This window comes from Colossoma macropomum, unplaced genomic scaffold, assembly GCF_904425465.1.
Source record: "Colossoma macropomum unplaced genomic scaffold, Colossoma_macropomum, whole genome shotgun sequence".
NCBI lineage: Eukaryota > Metazoa > Chordata > Actinopteri > Characiformes > Serrasalmidae > Colossoma > Colossoma macropomum.
In genome coordinates this window covers 18,633,618-18,645,754 of record NW_023494808.1, presented here as the reverse complement: position 1 = coordinate 18,645,754, position 12,137 = coordinate 18,633,618, and the positions used below count along the sequence as shown (strand labels likewise).

Here is a 12,137-nt window from a genome sequence, read left to right as displayed (position 1 = left end):
ATGAGGTAACTGATAACACTGCTTGAGTTAACTCGACTAGAATTCTCAAACTCAGACTTCTTAGTTTAGTCAAAAGTTCTCTTTACTTTTTTAGTTCTGCATCTCAGTCAGTTAAACAATAAAGAACTTGTTTTTACTCAGTTTCCCCACTAGCTGGGACTCTTTCCATCATTCAGTCCCACTAGGCGTTTTCTCTTCTTTGACATCCAGATATGGACAGCTGTGGCTTCAAACTCACAATCTCCTGTTGTTGGGATGAATTATTAGACTGATGCACCACATGTGACCATGCAAATTCCAAAACAATAAATATTATCTACAGCAGTGGTCATCAACCCTGGTCCAGGAGATATACCTTCCTGCAGAGCTTTCTTCAAACCACAATCTGCTACACCTGCTTCAGCTAATTAACATTTTAAGAAGTCCTTTTTGGTTGGATCTGATGCACAAGTGTTCAGTAAGGGGGGAAGCAGCATGTTAGATGCAGGTTGGAACTAAACTCTGAGGAAAGTAGTTCTCCAGGAGTAGAGTAAGTGACCACTGTTCCACAGTGTATTAAACATTTATGGACATAACTTCAGGTGTTCCCGAGTGGTGCAACGGACGAACCTCAGCAATGCATAGTCATCTGTAAGTGAGTACCCAAGAGAATAAAATGTTTGGTGGGATTGCCTGATGGAAAGCATTATAGAGGGGATATTGAGTTGAAAAAAATAAAAATCTAGTAAATTCTATTTACCTAAATCAGGGATTGGCAACCCAAAAGATTAAAAAGAGCTATTTTAAGTTTCAACAAGAATCTAACCATTTTTCATGTCCATTTCATTGAAGTAATGTTTCACCATCTTGGCTGTAAATGTGTCTCAGTATGTGCTAATGTCCTAATATAGGCAAAAAAATATACTATAAACGAAAGCCCAGACTTAACTTATTCTGCTTTAAGCTTTGGTTCAGCTATAGCCACTTTTCTCACATCTCCAGCAGGAAACTTTTCCTTAAAAGTAGAATAGTTTATTGTAAAATGTCTCTTAACGTTTGACTTTTTACGAAGCTGAAGTCAGCTTGTCATTTGCCAGCTTCTTGTGTGAGTTTTCCCGTTCCACCTTAAATGTAGCTAATATGTAGCTAACTGTTGCACCATTTAAGGCAAAACAGGAAAATTCAAATGAGAATTTGACTTCAGCTTTAGTGTTTGGCAGTTTTTCTTTGCAGATTAAACATAGGAAACCAGCTGAAATGCTTATAAATGCAAAAACGTCAATTCGTCTCCAAATTATTGATGTTCATCTTAAATCTTTCTCTTTGCCTTTTCATTAGCTACTACCTAGGCGAGACTGTTATCTGTTATGTGACCAGCTCCAGTGTCTAAGAACATTTTTTGTTAAAATGTGTTTGAATGACCAGCAGAGCTTTATTTTCCTGCGAAGGAGGATTATTTAATTTTTACCTAAAAATCTAATTCTGCTGTGGAGCCGCAACAGGGCTGTAAAAGAGCTACATGTGGCTCTGGAGCCATGTGTTGCTGACCTCTGACCTAAATGAAAATCTTTTGAAGTGTGATCTGAGTCCTCAGGTGGAGTTAACTCAAGAAAACTTCATTTTAAGTTGAGCTGACTTCTCATATTTAACAGTGTATCTACATAGTTTACATAATAATTACCAAACACTTTATGGTAGATATAGTAGTGGATTATATGCCTGCAGTTTAAGGGGTTAAGACTGCCTCTCCTGCTGCTCCCATCTTCCTAAATCCTTGAATCACAGTAGGGCTCATAAAGAGTGTTGTCGCATTGCTAAGGCTAGTTCTGTGGAGAAAAAAATGGAGCAGGGGAGATGTGAGTAGGGGCACGCTCGGTTTTGTGGTCTTGTCTCACTCTGTTGCTGGCTGGAGTTTGTTATTCAGGGTTTGGCGCTGTCTCTGGTATCACAGAAACATTTAGCTCTTAGAAAAAAAAAAGAAAACTGCCTGCTTAATGCAAGAGGGGGGATTAAGTCATTTGCGAACGGAATTTGCCTCAAATATGTGACTTCTATAAACAATTGGCAGCATAATTAAAGAGCCATCAGGAGTTAAAATCATGCTAAAAACAGCTGAGAGACATCTGTGGGAGAAAGAAACCTAATATGTGTTTAGAATACACATCACATGATCCACGCTGAAGAGGCTAAAGAGGGTCGCTTATCTATCTGGCAGGATTTCTCTAAGCCTGATAAGTCTACAGCAGTGGCTGTTGCAAAACACGTAGTTTAAAGCTCTCGTTTTCCACACAGTTCGTCTCGTTTGTCACACAATGCACTTCTGTTACTTTGAATAAAGGCATATACTTTATTTAGCCTACAGACCAGGTCAAGTCAATTCAGACCCTAAACACTTAATGAATTAATAAATGGTGTCAGTATGTGACACGAGGTGGGCATTAACGGGACACTCTGGCTAAAATACAACATTTAGCCATTGATACATCTTCGGTAACTATGCCTACTTGCGTTGTACAGCTGTAATGTTGTAGTCTCTAGAGTGAGATTTTCCAGTTTAAACACTGGGAAACTGCCTTTCTGGTGATGATCTTGAAGGTGGAAGTCAATTTTGAAGGACTAAAACCACTTTGGGTCTCATTATTTCTTGCTTAGCTCGTTGTTTTATTTGTTTTTTGCTGGCTAACTCTCTAGCTAATCCAAATAGATGCCATATAACTTGTTTATTTTATTCCCAACAAGCTACTGCCAGGAAGATGTATATCTTATTTTAATTGTATAACTTGGCAACAGATGACTACATTCGTGCACATGGATTACTCAAGTAAACCTGTTTTGATTTATTGTTGCACAGTGATATCCAGTTGAAGTATATGGAAGAACAACTGTGCTATTAAGTACATGATGCTGCATAAATTGTACGGTTGTACGCAAAAGTTTGGGAGCCCCTGGTCAAATGACATGTTTTATTGTCTTAACCCACAAAATATGGACTTTAACCAGGGTGTTGTACTTATAAGCCTATATGTCAGTGGATATTGGTCAGTATTGATTGTTCTTAACAGCTATTCCCATTGGCTGTATGATGTATTGATATAATGCGTGCTGGGTATTGTAGTCAGAAAGCACTGATGTACAGGAGCACAACAAAAATTGTGAATTCTGTCAAAAGGCTGAGGTAACAGTGCAACTGTTCAGTGCTACTGAATACTATATAGCATGACAACATGCTAAACACAAGTTTTATATCGGAATGCTCTGTTAAGCAAACATTCACAAGGTGCTCATGTTCTGTATCTCACCTCAAGTGAAGCCTCTGACTTTCCTGCCTGCTCCTAACCAGCCTAACGGTCTCTCTTTCCTAACCTATAGCCTATATACTTTTAGCTGCCCTTCATCACTGCTGGTAAACGGCTGTGTGCGTATGTAGTAGGGTGCTGGAGATAAGTGGCTCTGCTGTGATGCGGCACATCTGGTGCTCTGGAAAGTTCCTTCTCGGGCCCATATATACACAAGACCGTCGCCGCCTCCTCCTGGAAGACTGGAGCAGAGGATTCGTGTCAGATACGGTCACTCTGTTTGTCTGCCCAAGCTCCATTTTAGGAGACAATGGCCTCTTCCTTTGACGCTGACCTAGGGCCAGCTCCCACTGATCAAATCTTCACCTTAATCTCATAAGTAAGGCAGCGGGACTGAACTTGAATTAGCACCAGAGGGGAAAGTCTGTTGCCCTGCTCTTCTTACGCACAAGCCAGAATAGTTTTCTAGTTTCTCTCGCAGTGCTGATAATTAGGGTGAAAAGTTTGTGAGTCTGGTTTCACTCTGCCTGTAAAAATTTGGGGACGCCTTGCCTTCTGTTGAAGTCGTCTGAGTAATGTTTTATTTTCACTGCGACGTCTCAGTGAAGTAACAAATCTGCAAAGATTTTCAGAATATAAAATTACAAATTCAGCTACATTCAGCTTTGTTTTCTTTAAAGGAGACTATGTTTTGCCTAAATAATGATTTGACAGTTTCAATTAAAACACTTTTAACTGAAAATCTTTTGCCCTAAATGAGGTTTAGAGGGGATAATCAAGGGGACAATGCATGGGTTATGGCAAAGTTCCCAAGATATTACATCTACAAGTACTGTTTGTTCATTCCTAAACAGCTGTCTAAAAGTCAGAAACCCTTTATTTCATTAATTTCAAGTTCTTTGTTTTTCAGGAGATATTTTGAGGACATTAGATATAACATAATCAGCTTGCATCAGGAAGAGGAAAGTCAAAGGTTCAAACCTAGAGTTCACAACAATGCAAGACTTGGTAGACCACCAAAACCGTCATCATCAGATAAACAGTACAGAGAGGAGAAAATCAAGCTCCACTCTTGATACAGATCTAAAAAAAATTACAGGTGTTTCTTTCCATCCTTCCACTATGAGACAACAACAATATGAGTCTGAAAGGATGTGTAGCTGTTAAGAAGCCCTTAATGAATAAAGGAAATAGACAAAAAATGAGAAATCAGACTCTGCTGTTGACCTCAGAATGATGGACTGGCCACCACAGAGTCCAAATCCCCAACATCAGTGAATGTGTTTGGGATTATTTGGATCGTGAGAAGCAGAAAGTGAAATCCTGTAGATCTCTCTGAAAGACTGAGAGTAGATCTCCCGAAAAGAATGAAAGCTGTAATTAAGGCAAAAGATGGACACAGTAAATACTTCTTTGAAGAAGTGAGTGTCCCCAAACTTTTGATGGGCAGTGCACATACTGCAAAAAGACTATGTGTACCCTCTGCCGAGTGATTCCGTGAAATCCTTACATTTACCGTCAGGATGGGTCGTAAACCGCTCTGTTTTGTTTTATATACCTCAGCAAGAGTAGTGCGAAATGTCTCATGTCGCCTTTGTTGTGAAGGTTTGGACTGCATTGTGGTGGTAACTGCCAAAAGCATTCTGCAAGAAGTATCTGCGCGTTTTGCATGGACACCCTTTGCAGCTGTCTCATAAACAATGTCCGAAACATTTGTTCCACTAAGCACACTTGAAAATGTCTCGGCCTGGAATCTGGGCTGGTTTTAGCAGTTAAAGCAAAACAATCTACAGTCTGCTGTCCATTTTAAAAATTTCAGAAATAACTTCCTTCTGTATACAGCCGAATAGGAATGAGTAAGTTCTAATGACTGTGCTGATATGTAGGCACAGTGTAATAGTGACATTATTAATGAATTGTTGTCATTACCGTGTAGTCTACATACTAGTCTACATACTAGGCTGACAGGAAGCAGATGGAGATTGGAAGTGGGCGTTTATGAGGAGGGGTTGTGATCTTCATACTAAATTGGTGACTGTAGAGTTTAAACCGCTTTCTAGGGGGTATGAGGTTTTACCCTGGCCTAAAGTTGAAAGAGGGGGAGTGTTCCTCGATATAAACCTGATGTGTGTGTGCCCGACTAAAGCAGAGCAAATGTTTTTTATTAACTCACGTAAATATGAATCTGGAAACTCTATTATAAGCAACTCCAAGGAGGCCTCTAGTATAAGCCACATTGTTCTCCTCTCTCTCTCTCTCTCTCTCGCGCTCTCTCTCTCTCTCTCTCTCTCTCTCTCTCGCGCTCTCTCTCTCTCTCTCTCTCTAACTTTGTCCAGATTGGTGAACTCTCTAGCTGAGTTGCATAAACAGAAGTGTGGTTCAGACGTTTGTTCTTCAATGTATTTGAGAAGATGTGCGATTTCTCAAAGATGTGCTTGATGCCAACTGATATTCACATATCCACTGTACACTTATTGGCTACTTTATTAGGAACATCTACCTTGTATCACCACTCACTGTCCATTTTATCAGCTCTACACTGTTAAAAAATAGATTGTTTTTCACGGGTTCTTTAGTAAAGGGAATGGTTCTGTTTAGAGCCATGAGTTCTATATAGAACCATTTTGTGCTTAATGGCTCTTTGCATGGTGAAATAGTTCTTCAGATTGAATGTGTTGTGTATTGTTCTATAGAACCCTTTTAAAATGGTTCTATACAGTTCTATACAGTTATTCTATTGTTATGATGTCAAGCTTGCAACCCTTTTTGGTGCTATATAGAACCATTTTTAAAACGGTTCCATCAGTCTGAAGAACCATTTCACCATGCAAAGAACCACCCAAGCATGAAATGGTTCTATAAAGAACGTATAGTTCTAAATAGAATTATTCGCTAAAGAACCTTTTAAAAAAAACATCTTTTTAAGATTGTATATACATTCAAAATTTGTCCCTGCCGCATTAGTCCTGAGAATCGTCCACCAAACAAAAAATCCGGCTAACAGCACCCCATGGCCAGACACTGACCATAGATAAAGAATTAGAGGACAACTAACGCAAACTGTGCAGCCACAGATGAGCCATTGTCTCTGACTTTATATCAACAAGGTGGGCCAACATGGTAGGTGTGTTTAAAAGAGTGGACAGTGAGTGGACACAGTGCTTAAAAACTGCGGTACCGCTGCAACACCCACTACCATGTCAGTGTCACTGCTGGGCTGAGAATGAGCCAGCACCCTGGGTCCTGACCATTAATGAACAGATTATGTGGAGAAACAGATGGACTACAACCTGCACTATCAGAGAAACAGGTACTGTGCAGGTACATTTTTCATTCATTAAGGTACAAACAATGTAAGTGCAACTTCAAAGGTACAACAGTGGTTTTAAGGTCCAATTGTGCACCTTAAATATGAATTTTCTCAGTAAATATTTGTACCTTTTCATAAAACAAAACAATAAAAAAGCTAGAGAGAAAACAGGGTGTGGAGTCAGCACAAGTGCAGTTGCAATGGAATATGGAACAATTACGTTCTGGGGTACCACACCAGTGGCAGTTTACTACCTTTATTTCTGAGAGTGTGTGATTGTAGAATTACAAAGTCCACTTAAGGTAAGTGGACCTGATACAATGGTCGCTGAGTATAGATACCAGGTAGGTGTTCCTAAGAAAGTGCCCAGTGAGTGTATACTGAACATCAAACTGTATGTGTGAGGGCAGTACTTGCAGTAACTTGTAGACTGTAGTAACTATCCAGATACTTTCACTTCCAGTGATCATGAGATAGATCACGTTGTGTGATTGTGTAGATGTTGGTGTAGATTGCACATCCAGAAATAGCTGAGTAACCCTGCTGTGGAATTTAATCTCTTACACGTAGGAGGCTGAGGATTTCTAAAAAACTAGACATGCTAAAAAAAGGCCATATCATGGCAAATCAAATTGTCCTTGATACCAACTGATAAAATGTTCATATATCTTGTGTACACTCACTGGCTACTTTTTTAGAAACACCTACCTCATATCAACCCTCATTGTCCATTTTATCAGCTTTACCTGGAGTTTGATGTAAAAGATGTTTATGTAGTTGGTACAGTTTCAAAACATCCAGTTCACTCCCCAGTCCATGCACTACATATATGGAAACTAAGCTGCAAAAGCAGCCCATTTTCAATTCATTGTTTAGTGATTTCCCACATTTACATATCTGCCAATTCAACCTACAGCACTTTAGACCCACCCACTCAGCCTGAAGTGCTTTCTGAAAAAGGCACAATACAGGGCAGCCAATCAGCACATAGCTCATTTACATATTCCAGTCTTTAAGGCGCAGTAACAAAAACATCCTTTTTATTTCCAAAGGATAAGGAGAGTTTGTTGTGGAAAAAACATGAAACAAACACGAAGTGGTTTCTAAGTGGACCTTGGGGTAAAAACTGAGGACACGCATTTTTCTAGGGAGGTGTGCTTTCAGCTAGGGGTGGGCAATATAATGATATTTTATCGTTATTGTGATAAATTCTGTCATAAAGCTTTTCTAAGCATGTCATGGATGTAGTCAGTGCTTAAAGAACACTAACTACATGTTTCATTACAAAGTGAGTATAAATAGGCCTGTGTAATTGGATCTAGCACAGCGGTGTGTAAAACACTGAATAAAAATGATTGTAGTTGTAAGTTTATTGTTATTATTATAGTATTTTTGTCATATATGTAACACTACATGTTCTATTTCATCTATTTCAAAATTAGATATCGTGATGCATATTGTGAAAATGTCTTGAAGTATCGCGATATCATCTTTGCCATATCGCCCACCTTTACCTTCTACTGTCTACAGCCCAGAAACGGTCTGTTTTTGGAAACTCTGACAGAAAATCTATCTGAAATGGGAATTTTGACATTCCTCGCCAGCTTTGACGTGGAGAGCGCATGTCACCCCAACACCCAGTCCCGTTTACCATCTCATAGGGTCTTTGCTGCTCGTGTACGAAGCACACGACCCCTCTTTTCTCAGACAGCCCGACAGCATGTAGCTGTTGCAGTGTAGTGCTCAGCGTGTGCGCGCGCGTCGCTCCGCCTATGGCGCTTCCCTCACTGGCCGCTCATCTCCACAGCCTGGTCAGCTCAGCACCAGAGACCGAGCCAGAGGCACACAGCCGGGCTAAACATCGCATTTCGTGACTGAACATGGGACGAAAAACTCAGCTGCCACACTTTTCTTTGAGCGACTTCCTCGTCGAGCGTGTCTGAAGCGGAGTCGTGTTTTTTTCCTCCCTCTCTCTCTCAGTACTTTCTCCTCAGGCTGTATTGGTGATAAGTCAACGCCAGCACTCCTCACGTTCCCCTCAGCGTCTTTTCTGGAGTTTGCCCGCTTCGTTTCCGTCCATATTCCTCCTTTTCTGACTGCTCTATGTGGATTTTGTTCCGAAGGAGATGGGGGACTCCGTGTTCTTCGACAGGCACATTTCTTATCTTGTGAGTAGTTTTCACTTCTGCCTCAGAAAACGGTCCTAACCTGCACAGTGGCGGTTGTGTGTGTGACTGACTGTTAAGTGGAGTGATGCGTCTGCACTGCTTTACTGTGTTTGTGAAAGTGAATGTGAAAAAAAGAAACGTGGACATGAGGGGATGCCACGCAGGATACGAGGAGCCCTAAAAGAGGGACGAAGCTGAAGTTCCTATTCCTATTAACCAGCTTTATATTCGAATTTCCCCGTTCCACCTTAAATGGTGCAGCAGTTGCATTCTGGCGCCTGAGGCACCATAATGTAACTGCTGCACCATTTAAGGTGGAACGGGAAAATTCGAACAAGAAGCTGGCGAATAGGAAACCAATTTCAGCCTCGTATAGGGTTAGCATGTGTGTTTCCTGTGAGGAAACAGGTCTTAGATATTTCACATTCAGCCTCTTGCTGTTCAAACCTCATGAGGAACTGTGGTGTAAGGTGTTCCACACACTACCGTTCAAAAGTTCTGAATCACTTTTCAAGCAAAGATTTTTGGCTGTTTTATATAAAATGACAACTTGTGTGCAGATTAAATACTGTAAACTAGGCAACAAAGAGTAATGTTAGATGTTTGAGTCCATATTTCAAGTATTTTGGCCAATACAAGGAGATATTGACGAATAAATAGTAATATACTATAATTATCTAGCTTGCTATCTTCAGTCAGGCTCTCTGCCTCGAGATACATAGTGTACACATTCATTTTGTTATAACTACAACTAGTCATTTCATCATTCTCTAAAATTCTGAACTATTTATTTATTCATTTTACAGCTTTCTGCGTATCATTTGTAATTATATAAATCTGGGAAGTTGAACATGACTATTATATTAGAATTATTTGTACATTCATCTGTGTTTATCTATATGAAAACATTGATTCCAAATTTTGAACTTCTAAACTTCTGAACGCGAGTGTACGTGCGATCTGACGCAGTTTATTATGTCAGACATGTTGAAGTGAAAGTTCTACCCAGGGTTCCTTTTGAAGGGGGATGCGATTGCTGCTGTTGACGTAATACCACCTAAGATGTCCATATCCATATTTGAGATTTACTCACCATGTTGCCTTGGTGGTATCAGGGGTACCTCTGTCTCCACCCAGCTGTTACAACTGACCACTGGTTCTACTAAAACCTCACCCCCCGTCCACTCTGCCTGAAGTAAGCAGACAGAATCCAAAAGAGTGTGGACGAAAGCGCCTGATTGGTTCACTGGCACCTTATGACTCTGATTAATGTTGGTGTTCTCTCTGCGCTGCCAGGAGTCACCAAATAGGCTGTGTGACAAACTTAAGTCCTTTTGGCACTAAGTGCTGGGAATGTGCAAGGAAAGATGTTTGTGTCTGCTTGTTACTCTCACTCTTTTTCAGTCATTAAGCATCCACCCAGTGTGGATTCTCCCTCTTTTTGCTCCCTCAATGTTTTATTCCTGTCTTTGTTGAGTCTTTCTGTTGACGTCTGCATTACTGTGGCTGAATATTGCCATGCCTGCTCCTAACCTTAAGCCTAGTAGTAACCTCAGGAATACTTCTGATGCTTTTTACTTTTGCAGATAACTTTATTGTCGGATCTAGCCAAATGTCTAGTTTTATTTTGAAAGCTGAAAGCATTTTTTCATGTGCAGACAAGCCAAATGGCCAAATAACCTCAACATGTTCATGTTTTCCATGCTCACAGGGACACACACCATACCATCCTCCCTTCGTGTTGATCCATGACTGCGATTGCAAAGGCATGTGACTGAGCCAACAAAACATAAATCAAAACAAAGCTGCAATACAACCGGTTTACATATCTTGATGCCTCTCCCTCTGAATGATCTGTCCCCCACATTTGTTTCCCAGCATTAAATCTGTTGAGTGACTGGTTGGAGATAAATGAAGTATTTTCTCTGATTGTTCTGTCTCACATGTTTGTTCTTTTGATCTTCTAACGCATGTCAGCGTAGGTCAGTGCTGCATTCTTATTGCAGTCGGATCTAGAATTCGATGCCCTTTACTGACCTGAACTGATACATGAGACACTGTGCAGTTCTGATGTCTCAGATCAGCCTGAATGAGGCTTCTGCCAGTGCAACAAGTCTTTAGTTCAGGCCTGGCCTCTGTGGTGAGGGAGTAAATCATGTGTGTAATCACATTTACTTTGCCTAGTGTGCAGGGCGGAGAGGAGCGTGGCTGTTTAGACACACCTGGTGTTAGGAGGAAGCATGTGATGCCCAGAGAAATGCGAGAGCCATAACTCATGAACACTGACCGATTCTCACAAAACCTGACACATAAATACCTCTTAGGACTGGGTAAAAGACTTCCAATTTTGGCCCGGTTTTGTCAACAGGGGGCACTATAAATTGCACTATAAGCACTATAAATTGCATATGGCTTTATCTAAGCCAGTGGTCTCAGTCCCTGGTTCTGGAGCGCTGCCTTCCTGCAGTGTCTTGTCCCAACCATAATCTGCCACACCTAATTAGCTCCTTGAGAAGTTCCTGATTGGCTAGATCAGATGTATTAGTGTTAGGTAAGGGAGGGGCGGCATGCTAAATGCAGGGTTGGAACTAAACTCTGCAGGAAAGTGGCTCTCCAGGACCAGGGTTGGAGAATTTTGCATGCTTCATCTTTGTGTTGGCCTCTAACATGATGCTTAAGGGCGACTCAGTATATTCAAAACCATGGCCACCATTGGCCAATGAGATTTCAGCAGGTTTTTGACAGGCTTAACGGTAGTCAGTCATCACAAAGTCAGCTTTGTTTCCGTGTTGGTTCTTGAGTTCAGTTGGTAGAAGTGACATTTTTACTTTGACATAAGGTCTGTCATTATTCTTAAAGTGTCACATTAATCGAGAGCTTGCAGCTATCGAATATTTTCATTTTTGAATATTCTTTCAAATATTCTCAAATATTAAGAATATGAAAAGCTCATGAGGCATAACAAAGGTCTACATGCTAAAAAACATCACTGATGAACAGATTTTCATAGAATGTAGCATAAAATACGGCCTGATCTGGCAACACTGAGCAAGTAGCTGGTAATTGACCACATCAGCGATGAGTAATACAACAGTACAGCAAACAGGAGTACAGGAACGTTTAATTTATTTATTTTTTTTTTATTTAAAAGCATGTGTTCAGTGGTGTCAGTCTTAACACCCAGTGCAGGGAAATTATTATGACTGTACCAATCAATTAAGACTGATGTCATTTCAAATTGGAGCCCTAATGCAGATAATCTGGTGGGTTTCGTTGCTCAGCGTGACCACCTATATCGAAATGAAAGTACATTTTGAATGACGCAGAACTACTAACCACAAACCATTGTTTCTATGATGTGTTGGCAGATTCTCTTGTTCTCTG

The 12,137-nt window shown here is 40.5% G+C and overlaps 1 protein-coding gene across 2 annotated transcripts in view; it reads left to right on the top strand.

The window, feature by feature from the left end:
* Positions 1-12,137, top strand: part of LOC118797914 (rho GTPase-activating protein 6-like) — a 136,406-nt gene that overhangs the window by 59,635 nt on the left and 64,634 nt on the right. Inside the window, exon 1 of one of the 2 annotated variants that reach the window (XM_036557215.1) lies at positions 7,751-8,753. The exons of the other annotated variant lie outside the window; for it this stretch is intronic. Within the exon in view, the coding sequence (XP_036413108.1) occupies positions 8,712-8,753 (42 nt within the window). The 5' untranslated portion in view covers positions 7,751-8,711. Of the gene's footprint in view, positions 1-7,750; positions 8,754-12,137 lie in introns of those variants that run through there. 2 annotated transcript variants of the gene reach the window in all.